Source organism: Motacilla alba, chromosome 5 (assembly GCF_015832195.1).
Source record: "Motacilla alba alba isolate MOTALB_02 chromosome 5, Motacilla_alba_V1.0_pri, whole genome shotgun sequence".
Taxonomy (NCBI): domain Eukaryota; kingdom Metazoa; phylum Chordata; class Aves; order Passeriformes; family Motacillidae; genus Motacilla; species Motacilla alba.
Genome location: NC_052020.1, coordinates 1835177 through 1854414, shown reverse-complemented (window position 1 = coordinate 1854414; position 19238 = coordinate 1835177). Strand labels below are relative to the sequence as shown.

Genomic DNA, 19238 nt, shown 5'->3' with positions numbered 1-19238 from the left:
GAATACCACCAGAAGACAGTAAATTTGAGGTGATTTTTAAAAAAAATACATTGCTATATTTGCGACATTAGTTTCCTAGTTTATGTTTCCCTTTTCATTTGCAACATCTCTCATACAAGGGTAGGAATGTAATGTGTGTGCACAGAATGAATAGTTCATTGGGCCCTCCACTACTTCTGGACACTTGTATATTGCGAACATGGAAAGAAACTGGAGACTGTTGCCCAGGAGTTTCCATCACTGATTTCAGTGGAAGCTGGAGAAATGCATTAATGAATGATGCTGTGAGGTGTTCAGCGTATCTCTGGACACACTAGGAAAGCAAGTCTGTGCCTAACACTTCTTGAAGTGCTCGTGGTTCCATTGGGCTGTGATGAAAAACATTCCCGCAGTTCCTCTTTCTTCATCGTACCTTGAAGGAGAGGCAAGAGCACTTGGCATTTTCATGAATGTGCAAGGCCATTGCTGGAGCTGTTTGCTTGCCTCTGCAGTCAGTGCTGATGAAATCTGGCCCCGAATATATAAATTCTCTTAAGGGCAAACAAGCACAGCCCTAGTAGTGCTTCATGATTTGTCAGAACTCCTGCAGTCTGGTGTTTCTACCACCCTGTTCTGCTGAGATTTATTTGTCATTCCAGTCCCTCTAAATGCCATGCATGTAAATGCCGTGCAGTTTAAAAATACCTGACTTTATCCAACTATTCCTAGTCTGGGCTTTCTCTTTAACTGCATTTGAACCTATTAATCAGTTTGTGTGTGTCATTCTGCAGAACAATGATACCTGGGAGGTCTGAATGCTCACAGCATGCTTTGAGTCTTGCCTGTGCTGGTACATAAAATACAGTGATGGTTGTTACATGAATTGCATTAAAATACCATTCAAGTTGTCTATTACAACACTGTGTTTGTGGGTTTTTTTGCTAAAAACAGATTTGCATAACTTCTCTTTTTTTTTAATGTATTCCCTTTTTTGGTATCCCAGTGGCTTTTAATCAAAAGGGAAGGTGGTTTTGTGGTTCTTTAAAAGGGATGCAGCTGAAGGTAAACGTCCCATTTTGATTTAAAATACCCAGTGACTATACTAGAGATTAGGACTAGGACTACGTGTCTTTTCCAAATGCTAAATGAGATTTTCTTACTGTTAGGAAAAGATTTCCAAGTATTTATGCCTATGTAAAATAGTTATTTTTCTTTTATGTCTAATGTGTTGATAAATACTGTTCTCTGGAAGTACTTGTTTAATAATGGAGAAATTTAATATGTCAGTGAAGCAGCCTATACTTGAATGCAATCTTCTTCTTTTTAAGAGATTTATAAGATTCTTGTAAAATATTCCAAATAGATTTTCTTGGATTCACTGAGAATGTTTTCATTGTTAAATAGTTTTAAATTTTTAGGAGCATCTCTGTGTGCATGAATCACTACATCATTTTAGGATTGAACCTTTGGCTCAGCGGCACAGTTACTACTCTTCAGATAATACCAGCTGGAGTAATGACTTTGTCTTGCTTTCTTACTAGTCAGCTGGGTGGGTTTCCAGTTCCCAGTGGCAACTCCATTCAGCTCTGGAGGATGTGCATGAGTTTAGTTGATAAGTCATTGTAAAACTGCTTTCCTTAGATATGGAAGCACTTGCAATAATCATTATGATGCTCACTTGAAGGGAGTGACTCATTTCTCTTTCCTGTTGACCAGGCCCAGTCATGGAATAATGTCTGGGGGTTTATTCAGATGGTAACTTCAAGACATCTAGGAATAATGTTTTCTTTCATAGCATCTTAAAGATGAATATTGGGAATTTTCTTTGTAGTACATAGTAGCTACTTCGTAACAACTGCTGTGTAAGTTTCAGGATTTGTTAGGATTGGGTTATTTGTTTGTTTTTATTTTAACTGGACCATCAAAATTTTGCTCTAGGGATAGGCATGTATATAAACTAAAATGCTGATGTGTCAGACAGATGTAGAACAGTGTCAATGGTCTGAAAGCTCCTTGCTTGGTTTTGTTGGCTGAAAAGGGTGCTGTTATTGTGTCTAAGAAAATTGTGGAAATAATTGAAAGCAGAATTTTGGAAACAATACCGAAATAGCAGAATCAATAGTAATACTGTCTTACTGCTGCTAAACAATGCAGTTTATTTTAACACCCGCATGAGAATCCTGTCTGTGGCTTTTCCTTTGCAATAGCTCTATCACAGATCCTAGGTGTGCAAATGCCGATGATTTTCTCGTCTTAGTAGTAAAACAGATTTTGATCCCTAAAAATACCTCTTCATCTGCCACCTGATTTTGGAAGCACTTAATATGTAAATGTTTTTAGTGGTATAAACGATCTATCAAGAGCTGTACTTGGTGCAGATGAATCAGGGTTATGGAGGTTGGAAGAAAGGAAAACTTAAAAGCCTTCTCTTGCTCTCTTTTCTGATGCAGAGTTGCTCTGAGCTGTGCCAGACTGCAGCATCTGCGCACCAGCTGCACCATGCCCAGCTGTACCTCGAGTGCAGCATCATCAGACAAGCTTTTTTCTTTGCCATCTCCCAGCAGACTTGGACATACTGAGGGTGCTAAAGTAAAAGAATTGTCATCTTCCAGGGAAATTGCAGGTTAGGTACAGTTAAAGGAGCTGGAGCACCCATGGCTGTGACTGTGCTAGTTATTATAAAAGCCAAGGATTTTTTCATTGGCTTTTGAAGATGAGTAGCACAGTCCAGCCACACATGGCTAAAATCCCTTTTCTCCCTAGCAAGGCCAATTTCTCTGTAATACTGTTTTGGTGACCAGACTCCAGTGTCCTCCAGAGTGTGCTTCTTCTCTATCTAGGAGAGTGCTGGAAGCTGAAAACGTTCTTCAAAGCTGAAACCACTCTTCAAAGAGCATCAATAGTTGAGTGAGAAGTCCTGTGGTTAGGTCTGTCCTGAGATTTGACGTGCCTAGTCGGGGCACTGCTGTTGTGGCAAGGACATGACCTGTGGCAGGTTGCATTTCTCCTGGAGAACGTGCAGTTCCTTTTTTGGCGCCGCTTGCCTTGCTGCGGCTATTATCAGAAAATAGGGTCTATGGCAGGCCTTGACCTACGATGCCATCGTTACCTTTTTGCAATAGCACTGAACACATGCACTTTTGCCTTTTCCTAACTCATCGGTTTTGCCGTGAAGAAAAATAAAGTGATTCCAGCCCTGTGAACAAATTTGAAGTATTGTAGAATTTCTGATTGTTTAATTACACAAGAAGCCATTTTTTTATGCTTGTTACAGAAATCGTAAGATTATAGTAATGAAAGTACCTGTTTTGTGAGTAAACTACTTATATTTTAAGAGATGAAATCAATCTTGATTATGTTCTTCAGTCTTCAGTACTGAACGTTATTTTGTGTTGTGGGCTTCTGTTCTCATCATTCCAGTCTGTAATTGAAGTAGAAATGATCTGTAATTCTTGGAGGCGGCATACCAAAAGTTTCTAAGTAGGTTGTCCTGCGGTTGGGTGTAGTTTGGGACAGCATGTGTTGCCTTATACTGCAGAATTATAGGCCATATATATAGGTTGCTTATTTACAGTAATGTGCACACTGCCAAGGCACATGTGTTTAAGGAGTTACAATAATAGCTGTGTGAAGAGTTGTAAGGCTGTTGAAGACACCAGTTACATCGGGAAAGAGGCATTTCTTTCAGGTAGGATATGTGCACTCCCATGAAGGCCAGTGATTTGAACAGATACTAAAATGATACATTTCTGAAATAGTTTAGTGGGCTTAAATAGTTGTGGAGTTGTACTGGAGTTAGTTTTGAACAAAAAACATTACAAAGAGTTTCTGCTATTAATACAAATTTTATAATAAAGAGCCACTTAGTTTAGTAATTGTCCTTGTTTGTTGTTCTTGGTGTGCAGATATTTCTAGGTCTATTTATATACATAAAAGCATGTAGCGTTGAAGAACAAGGACATACCCTTAAATACGGAATTTTATCAGAATATTGTTGTTTTACTCCCATCTTTAGATATGAAGCAGTAATTTCATGAAGGATTTTAAAAGCATTTTCTTGACTAGTAGAAACTATTATGGTCCTCCCTGCTGCTGATAAGGAAAAGTGGCATCCTTGTTTGTGTTTTTGAATAAGGTGCCTGGACACAAATGTGAATGTTGTTGTTCCAAGAGGAGCTTGTGCCGTGCTTTCTGTCTAGGTCACAGTCTCTGGTGTCCAGGGCTTATTCTTTTGCTTTATGGTGGCTGTATTGTAAAGGATAGAGGAGAATTATGAAATGGGTTCGTGTTAAAGTGAATTTTACTTCTGGTTCTTACTGAAGTGTTTTTCCTTTCAAAGATGACATTGCGATTCTCACCAAGTTCAAGCCATCACAGTCAGAAGGTATTGTACTAACCCATGTTTTACCTTCCTCGCTTTTGTCTGTTTCCTCTGTCCTTTTTTTTTTTTTTTCCTGCTGGGAGCCTCTTGCAAATCAGACTTCAGTTAATGTGAGTCATTGGTATCACATATGAGCCAGGCCTTTTGCAACGTGATTTGCCAGTCAGTTGTTGGCTATCTGTTGGCAGCTCTCCTGGTTAAGATCTAAGTGTGCATTTGCATTCATGGTGCTTGGTGCAGTTCTGGGCTGGGGCCTCTTTACACCTTCCTACATGATTTGGGTGTGCATTGCTTGTGCTGCTCATGTTCAGGAATCTGATTACATGTTTTACAAGGAGTGGACATACTGAGTATGTTGTGCTTTTCAGTTAATACATGTTTTGCGTTCTCTTTTTACCTTCTCATGTGCTGCTCTAGGGTTATTCAGGTTTATTCCAGTGGAACAGACATACCAAGAGGGTTTCCTTCCACAAGTTGCATAAGTAATCAGCTATGGTACTGGGAAAGCACTTAAAATGTGGAACTCTGAATCCGAGGTTAGAAGACTTTCACAGTTACAGAGAGGATAAAATCCAGAACACCCCCCCCCCCCCCCCCCCCCGCCAAAGGCTGTTATAGGTCATTGAATCAGTTCAAGTTCCCTCAGCAGTATAGAAAATAGAATGTTCCTGCTGCAGGGACAAGATGCCAGACTGTTTCTGGCCTGGAAAGGAGGGTTGTGTTTCAAAATATTTGTGTTTCTGCTCCTGGGCCCTGGGCTGGTACCTTTGGCCAAGTCTGCAGTAGCCGCCTGCCTCCCAGGGCTTTAGGCAGCACAGGTAGTAGAGTGTGGTAGGGATTCTTTACCCTGGTGTTCAGATTGTATCTCCTGATACAGATTTTCCAGGTGTAATTTGCTTTAGCAGAATAGCATGCAACAGTGTTTACTGTCTTGGCATTCAGAAACTTATTTGTTGTATTTTACATACTATTGCTTGGTTTCTCATCATATTATATGTATAGTTAAAAATTACAGAGACCATTTTCTGTAAGTGAACTTTGAATGAGAAAAAAATTGTAGGAAACAAAATGCTCTCAAGCTGTACTTAAGTAGCTTATTATGTATTTTTTTAGAACCACTTCATATCCTGCCTGGATGCAATTTTGACATCAAATATTTGCAGATTACAAAAAGAAAAGTTGGCTTGTTTTAGTGACAGAAATAATGTAACTGTAGTTGTCTTGAGAGTGGTCCAGTGTAAGTCTGTCCGGTCTAAGCTATATTCTGCAATGTTTCCTTAATGAAGAAAGAAAATGAATCCTCTTTTCTGAAAGAGACACCATTGTTCAGTGCCCAGTCTAGATTTTGATCAGCTATTTTTAAAACTGCTTATCCTTTTCTGATGGAGTGATTTAGATGCCTGATTGAAGAGACTGGTCTGCCTAATCAGCAGAGATGGTTGTTTACAAAAATCTTCTTGGAGCAGGAGCCTAGCTTATGGGCTCAGAGTTGTTCTCTGTAGGAAACTGGTGACACTGTAAATTCACAGGCACAAACCCAGCCAGTGTCTTGATCCAATTTAAGATTATGAAGGTACTGAATAGGATTTTTCCTTTAGCATTAACATTTTTTAGCAGTGTCTTTGGTGAAATTACTGTATTTGTAGGATCATGTTGGGGTTCACTACTGTCGTTAAAATGATGGCAGGTTTTTTGTTTGGTTTGTTTTATCAGGTGTTTTGGAGCTAGTTTTTTGGGGTTTGTTTTTTGAACAAGAAGCTAAGTAATTAAATTCATATTAGTATTTTTGATCTTGTTGTCATACCTCTATTGCATGGGCATTTGTAACCTTGAGGTTACGCATCATTGACTCCTTAGCAAAAAAAACCACACCCTAATTTGATCCCTAGCAAGCACTTCCACAGGTAATTGAACTTCCGTAACCGAGGCAGCAAAGCTCTGAGTTGAAAGCCTCTTAGATCTAGCAGATATTTGAGACAAGAAAGCTAGGTGATGACAACAGATTTTTTTTTTCTGTCACAGTTAAAAATATGTTTCTGTGAATGCAGGGTGACACCAAGGTAGTACAGACTGAGTATATCATGTCTTGCAGCATTTTTTCTCCTCCAAAGAACCATTCTTGAAGATTTTATGTATTATGAGTATTATTTTCCATGCTTTACTTGTTCATAGTTCCGTGCCTTCAAGGTCCACATCATTTTCACATACAATAATATTTTAAAAAAAAGGGATGTGTTTATGTGAATCTCTTTTTCAATGTTCCTTAGGGGAAGAATGCAATGGACCTGAAACTATTTCAACTGCAGGATCAGAAATCCCAAGCAGCTCTGAGGTAAGGTACAGTATGAATGGTGTTAGTTAATATACTGTTTGGTAAGAGGGAAGAAGAACGGTTGTTGTGAAAAAGACAATTCATTTTCAAAACTAGTATTTCTTTTGGATTGTCTTATACCTCCTTTTTATCCATTTAAAACTTTTCTTCCTGTATTGTTTTGAAAGAGCAAAGCCTTGAATATGACATGACACTCACTGAGTCTCAGAAGAGACTTAGCAGTGTTAGTGCTACTACACAGTAGTGGTAGAAAACAGTATGAGCTTAATGGTGTTTCCTGTATCAGTCTTGAAATGAGAATCGCACAATCTTTAAATGTTTCGACAGTATGTTGGAAAAACATACTGTTTCTGCACAAACCAGGTACTTTGTTTCGTGCTGCATATCATATTGCTGGCTTGCTGGGGAAGTCAAGGCACACTAGAGTTCTACGGCTCTAGGAACCTTGTGACAGTGCAGCAAGATTCATGAGAAAGAAAATGAAGATTTGAGTTACGAGAGTACCTCATGTGCAACAGGAAAAGCATCATCAGCTGTAAAGTTTTTCAAGGCACCTCGTTGCTTGATATGTGCAGTAGCCATTGTCTTGAAGAGGTAGCAGTGTGTGGCCAGTATTCAGTTGAGAAACTGTCATTGAAAAGATGTCATCTTTACATTGGTATTTTATATTCATTCCTATTGTCTGATTTCTTTATTGTTGTTACATGCTTAGAGGAAGATAGGAGGTTTTAGATAGGAAAAGAAGCAGCTGTTCTGTCGTCTCATACTGGCCGTGAGCACTGATTAAAAATGATGTATGTTGAATTGAGTGTTGAAAAACTGCAGCTGTTCTGCTGGGCTTCTTAAAAGTAAAACATGTGCTCAGCATCTTCTGAGGACCAAATCTGGAGAGGACCACATGAAGACAGAACTCGGAAGGGCTTCCTACATTACACAGATCTTTGTCTTTTTAGAACAGTCAGCTATATCATCCCAATATTTTAATAAATTTACCAGTTCCATTTAAAAACTTGTTCATATGTTCACCCTATTCCCTTCTGAATCTGTTGTAGGAGTTGTAATCATCTTTTTCCCCAGGAAAATTTTCAGTGAACCGCCATATCAAATGCTTTACTGAGCAATGGCCATCATACCATCTTAAGCTGATTCTGAGCTACTGACATCTGAGTGGATGGAGATGACCTATTTCACCAAAGCTTGGAAGAAGGCAGTTTATGACTCAGGACATATGAAAAGGCAGGAAGCATGGGAGAAAGAGTGCAACATGTGTCATATGTGTAGGGAAATGGGATTTGAACCTTGTTTGAAGGATGAAAGATTCATGATGAGGTGGGAAAGGAGGAGGCTTTGATCTTCAGCTCATTCATGTCTGGGAAAAATTTATCTGGTTATCCTCTCAAAAATCTCTCCTTGGTAACTTCATGCAGCCTTTTCTCTTGTTCTCTACTTACCTGTTTCCATACATAATTATTTTCTTTATACTTTGTTATTAAATATCACAAAGTATTGTGATTGTGAAATCAGCAATATCAGTAAGTAGTTGATGACTTGGGGTTTTTTTTTATTGTTTTCATGTTCCCTCTGAGACAGCTTGTTTGGCCTTAGTTTGTTTCTTCAGATCAGGTGGTTGTCTGATGTTTTCTTACATTTAAGTTAGTACTTTCCTGTGCTTTGCCCTGTCCTGCCCAAGGAACCCTAACACATTGTCATTTATCCAATTTTTGCTTTCTGTGCATTAGCCAGATATAAAGTTACAGAGTTACTCTTGGTCTTCTTGCCCAGTTTCACACTCTTATCAGCCATGACAGGCTTAGTTCTTGATGATTAATGTTCTAGAATTCAGGTTAAGTCTATATTTAAAAGTTCAACTATTAATTATTTGCAATAGTAAGATAGCCCCTAATATTTATGGATTTTTTTTTCATATAATGCTAGTCTTCTGTCTCCATGTGTTGTCACGGCTTCAGTTGTCTTCTGTATAAACTGGAAGAATTTCTTTTCAGTCAGTTTTTTGCTAGGCTGCCTTTAACATCCTTGATGCATTCCTGTAGGAATTCAGCAGGATCTTCTATCCCAGAATGGTTTCTCCTCCTTTCACCAAGGCCCTTCTGAGCTCAGGTCAATATGCTTTGTTCTTGGCTTGACAGGTAGCACATTTCTCTATTAAATGATTTTACCTCTGTGATAGGCTGGTAATTTTCTTGCCACTTAACAATGTTTCTGCAGTTAAAATATATGAACATTTGGAGTTCCTAAATCAATTTAAGTCAAGTAATTTTAAAATAGAATTAGAATTAATTAAAAAAAAAAAAAACATTGGGAAAGAGCTAAACGAACTTCCATTCAGGTCACTACTTCATTATGCTCAGGCTGTTTTTTCTTTTAGAAGAGAAAAGACATAACATCCTGCAACAGTATGCTTCTGTTCAGCAGCACAGAGAAAAAGCTAAGGCCTTATTGTTGATTTAGCAATAGAGGAGGGAAAAAAATAAATCTAGATTTAATATGGAGAGCAGAAACATTACCCACCCATAATTCAGTGGTCAGCTGTTTTTTTTTCTTTCTTTCTTTTGTGATCTGCAAAGGAATATGTGATTTGGATATAAGGAACGATGCAGGTAAAATGAAAAGTGAAGAACAGTTTGTAGTGAAGCCTGCCAGCCTTTATACAAAAGTTGGATGAAGTCCAGGACTCAAAAAGCATTGGAGCACCAATCAGTAGTGCATTTTGTCCTTCATGATTTTGCATTCTTTCCTATTTCACCCTGGATTTTTTCGTTTTTTTTTAAACTGCTTCTTCCTGAGTCTCATTTTTCTTATTCTTAAATCTCCCACAGGACCAAAAGAAATAAGATCACTTGGACTTCATCAGCTTTTCATATTCCAAGACTTATAGCATAAATAATTTCTAGATGCTTTGTCATGCAGGGAGGCAAGGAGATATTTTCCACAAACAGCAGACTGGAGAAGGGGAAGAAAAAGGGATGTAATGGGGTATATTTTCAAGTAAGTGCTGCAGTGGAGACTGCTTCAAATTATGTTCTTGTTAAATCAGTAATACATAGACAGCCACTTCTGCTAGGGATGGGCAACTGTCTTCAGTGAATCCCTGTACAGAATCTACCTGAATCAGTCTTTATGGAGTTCCTTTTCCAAGAAATACATAAATGCCTGTGAAAGTCCTTTCATGCAAATTGGAAAATGAATGAAATAAAACCTGAGAAACTTTTTTTCTTCTGTGCTTTCTATTTGTGCAGAAAGCACACTAGAAAAATATATGATGGTGTGTCTGCTAAGGGATTGTACTTAGTTGTTCAGGTTAATAAGTAAATGAAGATGAAACACACTGACAAAACAGAATTCCTGTGCCTAAGAGGAAAGATCACTCGGTTATTTCAAGATTGGAGGAAAGGTTAAAAATTTGAATTTGTATTACATTTTCTAGTAGTAAAAGTTCAGGCCATTCAGATGGGATAAATGTAAAATTAGTACAGCTTTTGTGCAAAATAGAATCACCGGTTTGTAGTTTATCAACATCTGTAGAGGTCCATCCATACAGAGGACTCTTTGTTATTTCAATGAAGAACACAAAGTAATTTGAGATGTTTGCTTGGTGTGTATGTGGACTCCACCTCATAGAAGGCAGGTGATCACACTGCTGTCTGCGTAAGACTGCAGGAGCTGTGCCCTATTATACCTGTAAGGACATAGGAATTGATTTTGCACAGTTATACATTAAATTTTTACCTTTCTATTAATTTCACACCAAGAAAATGCTTACTAAAAATTAATCAGGATTTTCCATAATGTAACTTGATGATAAAACCTGTGAACAAGCTGTCTTTAATTAAGCCAGGTTAGCAGAAGTAAATTGGCAAATTTATTAAAGCAATGCATTTTTACCACAATTACTCTTTGACTCGTAGGTTGTCTTTTTTTTCAGAGTAGCAGGTGCTGCAGGCATTCCAAATTAATTGGTTGGGGATTTTTTAATGAAGAAACACCATCATATTGTGCATTACTTTTCATACTTGTTCATTTTTCAATTTAGACTGGTGGATCTTCAAGTAGAGAAACATAAAATATCATTGTTAATGTTGCAAAGATGGACCAAATTGGTTTCAAAATCTAGGAAGAAGTAAAATGATACTCCTTCCAAGTAACAAGAACACATGAGGGCTATTTTGAAGAGAGCTAGAGTGCATTAAAGACTTAAGAGGGTGGATTCCAGAGTGAGAGGGACCAGCCCAACTCTGCTGCCACCACTGCCAACCTTCTCAGTTTTTGTCTCAACAAAGTTGGATGGATTGTTTGAGTTGATTCTTGTTTTGCATGTCATGTGTTACCAACGATGGAGCTCCTTTGTGCTGTACATAGCCTTTGGCATCTCATGAAAAAGCAGTGTGTTTCTATCAGAGTGCTTGAAATGCACAGGAGAAGGTATGAGCACCAGTTTAAAAATAGTTAATCCTAGTGACTTGAGCTAGTTAATTTCTGACAGTTATACTGAGCAGGGTAAGATCCCATGACTAGCAGGAGAGCATTTAACAGAATGCATAGGAAAATACAAAGGCCTTTGCCAGCTGTGTGTCTTCACCTCACAGCTATGTGTTTCACTAGATGTAGTAAAATTATGTCTCTGAGTGAGCAGTGTGGGCAGTAAAGACCAGTGGGTGGCTAAAGCCTGTATATCCATCTAACCATGGAGGGGGTGGTGAGCAGTGGGGGGAGGAGTAGGAGATGGAGAGGCTGGATGAAAGCAATGGAAGGGTACCAGAGTGGATGAGGGGGGAATGTGTGCAATGGAGAGGTCAGGAGCCACAGGGCAGCGTTGAAAAGCAGGGCGGTGCTTTCAGCGGTGTTAAGTTTGTACAGTACTTTCCATGGCAAGTATTTACTGTGTATAATTGGAGAAAAACTTCCCACTTAAGTGTCTCAGCCCTTAGTTCTCTACTAAAGTGCAAATTTTTCCAGTAGCATCAGTGCCAGGAGGATTAGACCTCTAAACCCAGTTCAGACTATCTTATGGTAAGAGCACAGTGCAGCTATTTATATTTGCACTGTTTCTCAGGGGAATTCCTGCCAAAAAACAGATCGATCTTTCTGTTTATTTTACTGCATTCTTAAAAGGACATTTTGGACTTACTTAGATAAGCAAATACTCAGACATGGCATCATTCAAAAAGAATGTAAAGATGTGTGTATTACTTGATGTGTAACCAGGACAGGAATGGACCTTAGTGATTTCTCTCAAGAAAAATTGTAATAAAAGTGAAAAATATTATTTAAAAAATAATCAACAGTACTTTATGAAAATTGCATTTGGGGCAATAAACTTTCTGTAATTTTACAACTCTAAACCAGTAAATGAGACAATAATAATAAAATGCTGTTAGTTTTCTGCTTCTTTTGAAAGTTAATTTAGTTCCACAGAGAGCTATTGCATTTCATAATGGACTTGCACTGTTTGGTTGCACTGTTTAAATTAGTCTGTGGTTTGTGTTCAAAGCACACAATAGCAAGACAAAACAGAAGTGTGGTAAGATACTGGCTAACGGAATTAGATACTGAGAAACTGCTGAGGAATAGTAAGCCATTCCTCATTCCAATAGCGGCACCTGGTGGGCCAGGACCCCAGAGTGCTGATGGCCATGTGTGTGGGATGGCTGTGCTCTGCAGAGGATCTGCTCTTGGTGCTCCTGTCATACCTGTGTGGAGTCTGGCCTGAGGATGTTGCAGCAGCCCCCACACCAGCATACAGAAAAACAATGAGCACCCAGATCTTGTACAGTTAAAATCAGGGTGGGGCCTCCCTGGGTGTGGATCAGAACAGGAATCTGGGAAGCCCTCATTAGTCTCATTAGGTATAATGCAATTACTGGTACAATTTACAATTTATACAACAATATACGTTGTATACACTGTGAGATTAAGGATTTGGCTCAATGCATTTGTTTTCGTTCAGTGTACAATGTATCATTAAAAAATAGCCAAGTAAGGGGCAGCATATTGGTTCTGAATGCCCAGTCATCTATGCTGTGTACGTTTTCTCTCTTTGGGATCAAAATAAATAAGAGTACTATGAACAGTTGTACTTCACCAGTTCATAAATGGTAATCTGCACCGACTTGTTTAGACTGTATTTTTTTCTAATGGAAATTATAAGGAATACCGTTTAACTCTTATCAAAAATTGTAATTATTACTGCTTAAAAATCAGTATGGACCACGTAAAAGTTGGTGCTGTAGTCTAGAGACCAACCTGCTCTGCAGAATAGAGGTTGGTTTAAACTCTGAATATCTCAACTGAAAATCCATGTATCACTCAGAAGAGCTTTTCAGCAACTTACACCAGGAACTACACTGTTTCTTCTGAATTTTTTAGCCTTTACTTTTAAATCTGAATTAGCCTTTGCATCATTGCTAACAACATTGTTTTTCCCGTGATGCCACTGGCAGGGCCTAAACAGCACTGAGACTACTTTACTCATCCCTGAACATCAAGTGGTAAGCAGTAAGAAGTATTCATGCTTCCTTGCATGAATTTGTGTGGCGTCTTCTATTACAGTATGCCAAAATGTCCCTCACCAGAAAATTTTCCAGTTTCAAGGATGCCATCATTCTAAAACCATTTTTTTCTAGTTGATAAAAAAGAATGTGGTTTTCCATTTATTCCTAGAGATGCCTTAAGAGATAAATTGAAATAAATCAAAAGGATAAAAGACAAAATTGAAAAGTTGAGATTGGTGGAGAAAACTGGAAAGTTTGCTTTTTTATCATTGTTTTGGTTTGATGGGATATAGGATGTATTCTGACTTTGGTGTTATTAACAAATGTGGGATTCCTTTTTATCATGATGGCCTGAGGGTTCTGTGAGTCAGCATGATACTTTAAAATGTTTTAAAGAGTGCGAAACAAACACATAATTTGAAATATGTTGCCTCTTTTTTTTTATTGTAGTAAATAATAAGGAAAGGCTTGGGATAGCCACTTACTGAAATTCACAGACACGATAACTATATAAATTCTCAAATATATCAGAAAACTTAAAATAATCATTATTGTTTTATGTAGAAAAAGTACAAAAAGTCATTTAAAATAACTGAAGAAGTACATGCTGAGGTGTATTAAAACTGTCTGCTTGCTTACTTTGGTCTCTGGTGTCTTCCATTAACACGTACGCTCTCCTAGCTTACTTTTTATTTTTCTTGGTTCTGTTCTTGTTTAATGTATTCTTTTATCCTGAGAGGCTTTTTATGTGCATTTATATTTCAGTGCAAATATCTTGGTGTCTTAAACTGCTTTGAAATGCATGTTTTCAGGCTTTCAGATTTTAATGGGGTTCAGAATTGAAACATGAGTGAAGGTGAAAAAAGCAGCTTGCAAGTTTTAGCAAAAGAAATACATGGGATTTTGTGTTTCCTTGAATGGGAAAGGTTATAGTTTTGTATGCAACCTTATAGCCTGCATGAAGTATAACTGGAAATTGGGATGGATGGTGTTAAGAGTGTTGTGAATACACATCTTTAAAGTGAGTAAACTCTTCAGTTGTGTGGATTCCTTCAAGGAAGAAGAATGATGAGAACTTCATGGAAAGGTTCTCTGGTAAAGGGGGAACTGAATGCATGAACCAGAAATAGCCATTTTGATTTTCAGGAGAGTTACCTGTATATTTTTGTATGTTCTGTAAATGTATTCCCAGGAACATTTTACTTTTGGAAATAAATTTATATAATTTAGATATGTATTTATAAAGTTATGTTTAAGTTCATACATATGTATAAATACATATATTAATATTTTGTGTAGCAGCACTTAAAGCCATGTGTTTTTCCTGTAGCATGTTTTAATTCAGTGAAAAGGAGGACTATAGAAATATTTCATGCAAACTGGGGATCTAAGTGAAGGTGATAACTTTGTTTTTAAGCCATTGAATGTTTCCTACCCTTTCAGTTGTGGAGACTTTTCTTGTATTTTGATTCAGCTTTCAAACCTTATATTTTTGTCCATTTTTGTACTCTGAAAGTTTTTCTGCTGTAGATTGCTAATTCTTAAGTTACCTAGTTATGTTTTAATGTAGTTCTTTGGGGTCTTTACAGTGTCTGTTTTATATCTAACTTGCTGTGTGAGTATCAAAGGTATGCAGTTAATAAAATAAATATTTTGTTTGCAGACTGTATCTTTTAAGCCAGCAAAATGTTATAAATCAGTTTAGTGTTGTAGTTTCAGATAGTTTTTTTGCTTGGTAATTTACGACTATGATAATGTAATTCCTTGATGTGCTTATGGGGGATCGTAAAAACCATTCCATGGTATTAATGTAACATCTAGTCTTTCTTGTTAGTCACAGCCAGACGTGCTGCCCTATGCTGTAATTAATGAAGCTAATGGATTCCTCCATCTCTGCTTGGTATTGGTTACTGCTTTGTTACTGAAAATGCTGCTCTAAACCACCTTCCCACAAAAAAGATAAAAGCTACAAAAGCAGAAGTGGAAGGGTGCTCAAGTGTGAACCTGCAGTCCCCGCTCTGTGGGGTTGGACACTTGGGAAACCTTGAGGTCCGAGGCACTGAATTTGGGAAGGGTGTTTCTGAACATAAAGAACTTGCAGTTTTCTGACTGAATAATAATCTGAAAAGTATTGCTCTAGGACAAGTTTCCCTGTCTTTGAGGTGTGGACATAGAGAGGGCTGGGATATTTAGTAGCAGAGTGTATTTGGAGGAAGCTCAATGCCAAGGTGAGAGCTGTGCTAAGTGACCTGATAGGATACATTTCCTGTTGGGTGGATAACCAGAAATAGAAGTCCCTCAGAGTCCCATAAAAACATAGGGGATTAAATAATTAAAATATAATGTGCAAAGCATATTTGTGTTTTGGGTACTGTGATACCACTAACCCATCATGGGGTAGCTGCCCACACTGCCCAAGGCCCACTGTCAGTGTGCCAGGGGGGCAGGTGAGGCCACAGAGCCATTTAGCACGGTGCCTGTGGCTCAGCTTCAGCCCGCAGTCGTTCCTCTGAAGCACTCTCAGTGCCAGTGTTGGTGGTTGCTGCCACTTCCAGCAGCTGCTTTGCCTCTCCAGCTCCCTGTGCCCGACTGTTTGCCTTGGCCCTGAGAAGTGTCTCAGAGGCACCTGTGGAGCCGAGGACTCCTCAGCAAGCATTCAGCAGTGCTGAATGGCGAGTCTGGGTGGATCTGTGTCTGTGTGCGGCTGCCAGCCAGCATTTACACACCGTGACCAAGCCAGTCTGGGCAGAACAGCCCATGGGCTCTTACAGCCTTACTTCATCTTGAGCTGTGCTTTGTTTCCTTGCTGACATCTTGGTCTCTCCTGTCACCTGTCCTGTTGAGTCAGGGTTTCCTACTGCGGGGCTTTGGATTGTGTCTGAGGTGAGGATTGAAAGCCTAGGTACTTGGAGGGTTGTTTGGTTGGACATGGTCCAATACCCAGCCTCTGCTGGGTGTCTAGAGAGAAATTATCAAGTATAGAATAACTATAACTATTGATATAATACCGTATGAATCCTGTTAGTTTGCACTTATGCCACATGAAAAGGAAATTTATCTCTTCATGAAAGCATTCAATTAGCACATCTGTCTGCAAGCTGATGGTCACAGTTCTTAGAGAGATAACTAGACTAATGAGTCTGGAAAGCTATTACAGGATAACAGGAGGGCATTATTTTTGTTTTCAACAGGTGGGTTTTGTAACTTGCTTTGTGGTTGATGGATTTATTTGATGTTTTGAAAGCCGTGGTAAATGCTGAATGTTTGCAGTAATGTGATTGCATAGAGTCCTACAGTGAACTTGGATTGGAAGGGACCTGTGGATGGCTGACCTCCTCCTCAAGGCAGTGCTGGCTTCAAACATAGAGCAGATTGCACAGTCAGCGCAGATCTGTCCTGGCCTAGCTAGCTGTGTTATCTCTGAGGATGGAGATTATGCAGTCACTCTGGGCAATCTGTTGTACCCGTTCCCACTCAAACACAGCCTCTCATCAGGAATTTCTCTGGTTGTGACTTGTGGTTGTTGCTTCTTGAGTTTTCACCATATGCCTCAGGGCTGCATCTCTTCTGTAGTTCCTCATTGGGTGTAACTTAATTACTAAAAAGCTTCAGCTTGCTATCTATACTGTGTTGGGAAGTTATAATTTGGTTACTTGTATTGCTGGAAGAAGATGTTTCAGAATATTTTTTGTGATGAGGTGTACCTTCATTTAGTAACTGCAGGTTGTCAAGGATCACTAACTGCATTTATGCAGTTCAGGAAGGAGCTGTTAAGAAATAGGATGCACAAATGTTTAATGATTCACTGATAGAATCAATGCAAATTACAAACTTTTTATATACATTAAACTTGTAGGCGCACATGTATGCACAAACCTTCATGAATGTGCAAGACTGATCTTGTTCTCCTTGTGAAATCCAAATGCAGCAAAATGGAAAGGAATAATTTATGGGTTTAATAAGCAGGCCTGTCACTATCCACAGTGAATAATCCTGTGTCTCAAAGGAAAATCTCCAGAAGGAGAAAGAAGTGATAAATATTTTCCTTCTAATAGCAGATCTGGCAATGACTACTGCATCTTCTTAAATTGATAGTCAGACCTTTAATTACTGAGGATTCTGATACATCTTAGAAAACGACCAAATTTTGATGGCAGTAAAGATAAAATACTTCTTCAGTTGTATTGAATAATCTAATTATAATTATGCAACCCAAATAATTTTGCGTGCTCCTTCAGGACAAGCTTTTTTTTGAAGTAAGTATTGCTTATTGTTTTATTTCTTCTTTGTATATATGAATTTAGTGCACTAGAACAGTTTCTGTGCTTGTGAAGTCAGTGTCTTTTTTTAATCAGTGGTTGGGGCAATTGCTAACATTGTAAGTTGTTAGAATGCACTTTGGGGTTTACTTACTGTAATGCTCAATAATTACAGTACTGTTGATTCTATACAGATGTTAGTGTGATTCTATGCACTGTTTTAACTTGATTCACTTAGTATCTGAACTTGCTGTTTGCATGTAGTCACAATTATATTTGCAAAGAAAGACCTAAACCTGTAAGTACAAAACAGAATAGAAAAATGCTTTTTCTTTTCTGCTCTTGTATTCCATGATTTTTGTGAACCATTTAATCACGAAAGATGATGTGCTGCATTTGGAAGCAAAAGCATTTCTGAAGTAGCTGTCCTGATTTCAGCCAAAGTGGTCTAATTGATCTGCTGTAAATATTTCTCAAGAAGGTAAAACAACAAAAATTGTTGTTGATAAACAAGAATTCCTGAAGAGGAAGGGCAAAGAACGGATGGTAGCATTTTCAGGAAGTTATTTCTTTTAGCTTTTTTTTTGTGCTGCATTGATTTCCAACAGTGTTTTGTAGCTCCCCAAGGGCTAGGATGGGAACACAGGAGTTCTCGATAATGGATGGCTGCTTCAAGCGTCTAATTTCAGCAGTTACTAGTGTGTCTAATGAAGATGCATAAAGTTGTGGAACGCTGTGGAACAATAGGATTTTCAATTATTTTTATTTAATTTCAGCCTATTTAAAGATAAACACATGAATTGTGTGGCTATTATTACTTGTAGTTTTGTTAGCTCTGGAATTACATCATTGCCATTTGTCATTTTATGTCCCAGTGGGTCTGACCAAACATGAGCATTACAGAAACATGCATGCACTATGCACGAGCCAGTGTTTTGGAACCTTTGCTCTACACTCAAAACCACTTTCTTACTTAGCTATTTTTTAAATCTGTTGAAGTATGCAAATGATAGCAAGCAGTATTACAGAAGTCATTGTCTTAAAACATTTTTACTGTCCAAACGGCTTCCAGCCCAGCTTTGCCTTTAATAAAAAAGACATGATAGTCATATTATTTGCAGGCACTTGTGTTTTTCTGATGTTTGGAGGCTTTTCCTAGCTTTAAAGGACATGGATTTCTTGCTCACTGTAGTTGGAGTGTATGTGCTTGAAGCAGTTGGTTCTTGAAGCAAAACAGTGAAACAGTGGCCCTACTAACTACTTGTTGGTTATTCCAGCAGAGTGGAAGGAAGTATAATCTGTTCCTGAAGCGACGTCTCAGGGTAAAGCAGTGATCAGTGCTATTGCAAGTGGCTTGGATGCTGCAGTAATAACATGCTTCACTGTGTGGCACCTTCTGTTAACTGGGGAGCAAGTTTCACAGTTACAAATAAATATTCTGTGCTTTCTCAGGGAACACGTGCATCCTTGCATGGTATGAGAGGGAAAAGACAGAGACATAATACTCTGTTTTGTTCCTACTCTAATAAAATAAAACCCCAGTTCTGCCCTATGCAAATACACTTTCACTGATAGGTGTGGTTGAAAAATTAACAGCAGCCTTCCTCAGCACAGAGTTACATTTAAACTAGAATATTCACTTCTATGGAAAGCACTTTGCTGTATGTCTTGTATGTGATTTGATAGAGCTGAATATTGATGTGATAATAAACAATATTACCTAATGAGTTAACTTCCCTAGGAGAGTGCGGTTACAGTCTTTTATTTGCCTAACATTA

The 19238-nt window shown here is 38.3% G+C and overlaps 1 protein-coding gene across 10 annotated transcripts in view; it reads left to right on the top strand.

The window, feature by feature from the left end:
• ANO5 (anoctamin 5) overlaps nt 1-19238 on the top strand; it is a 59385-nt gene that overhangs the window by 5721 nt on the left and 34426 nt on the right. Inside the window, exons 2-5 of one of the 10 annotated variants that reach the window (XM_038137756.1) lie at nt 4319-4363; nt 6628-6692; nt 13151-13198; nt 18738-18782. In XM_038137756.1, coding sequence (XP_037993684.1) covers nt 4319-4363; nt 6628-6692; nt 13151-13198; nt 18738-18782 — 203 coding nt within the window. The remainder of the gene's footprint in view (nt 1-4318; nt 4364-6627; nt 6693-13150; nt 13199-18737; nt 18783-19238) is intronic. The other 9 variants (XM_038137757.1, XM_038137761.1, XM_038137759.1 and 6 more) reach the window with 9 other exon arrangements.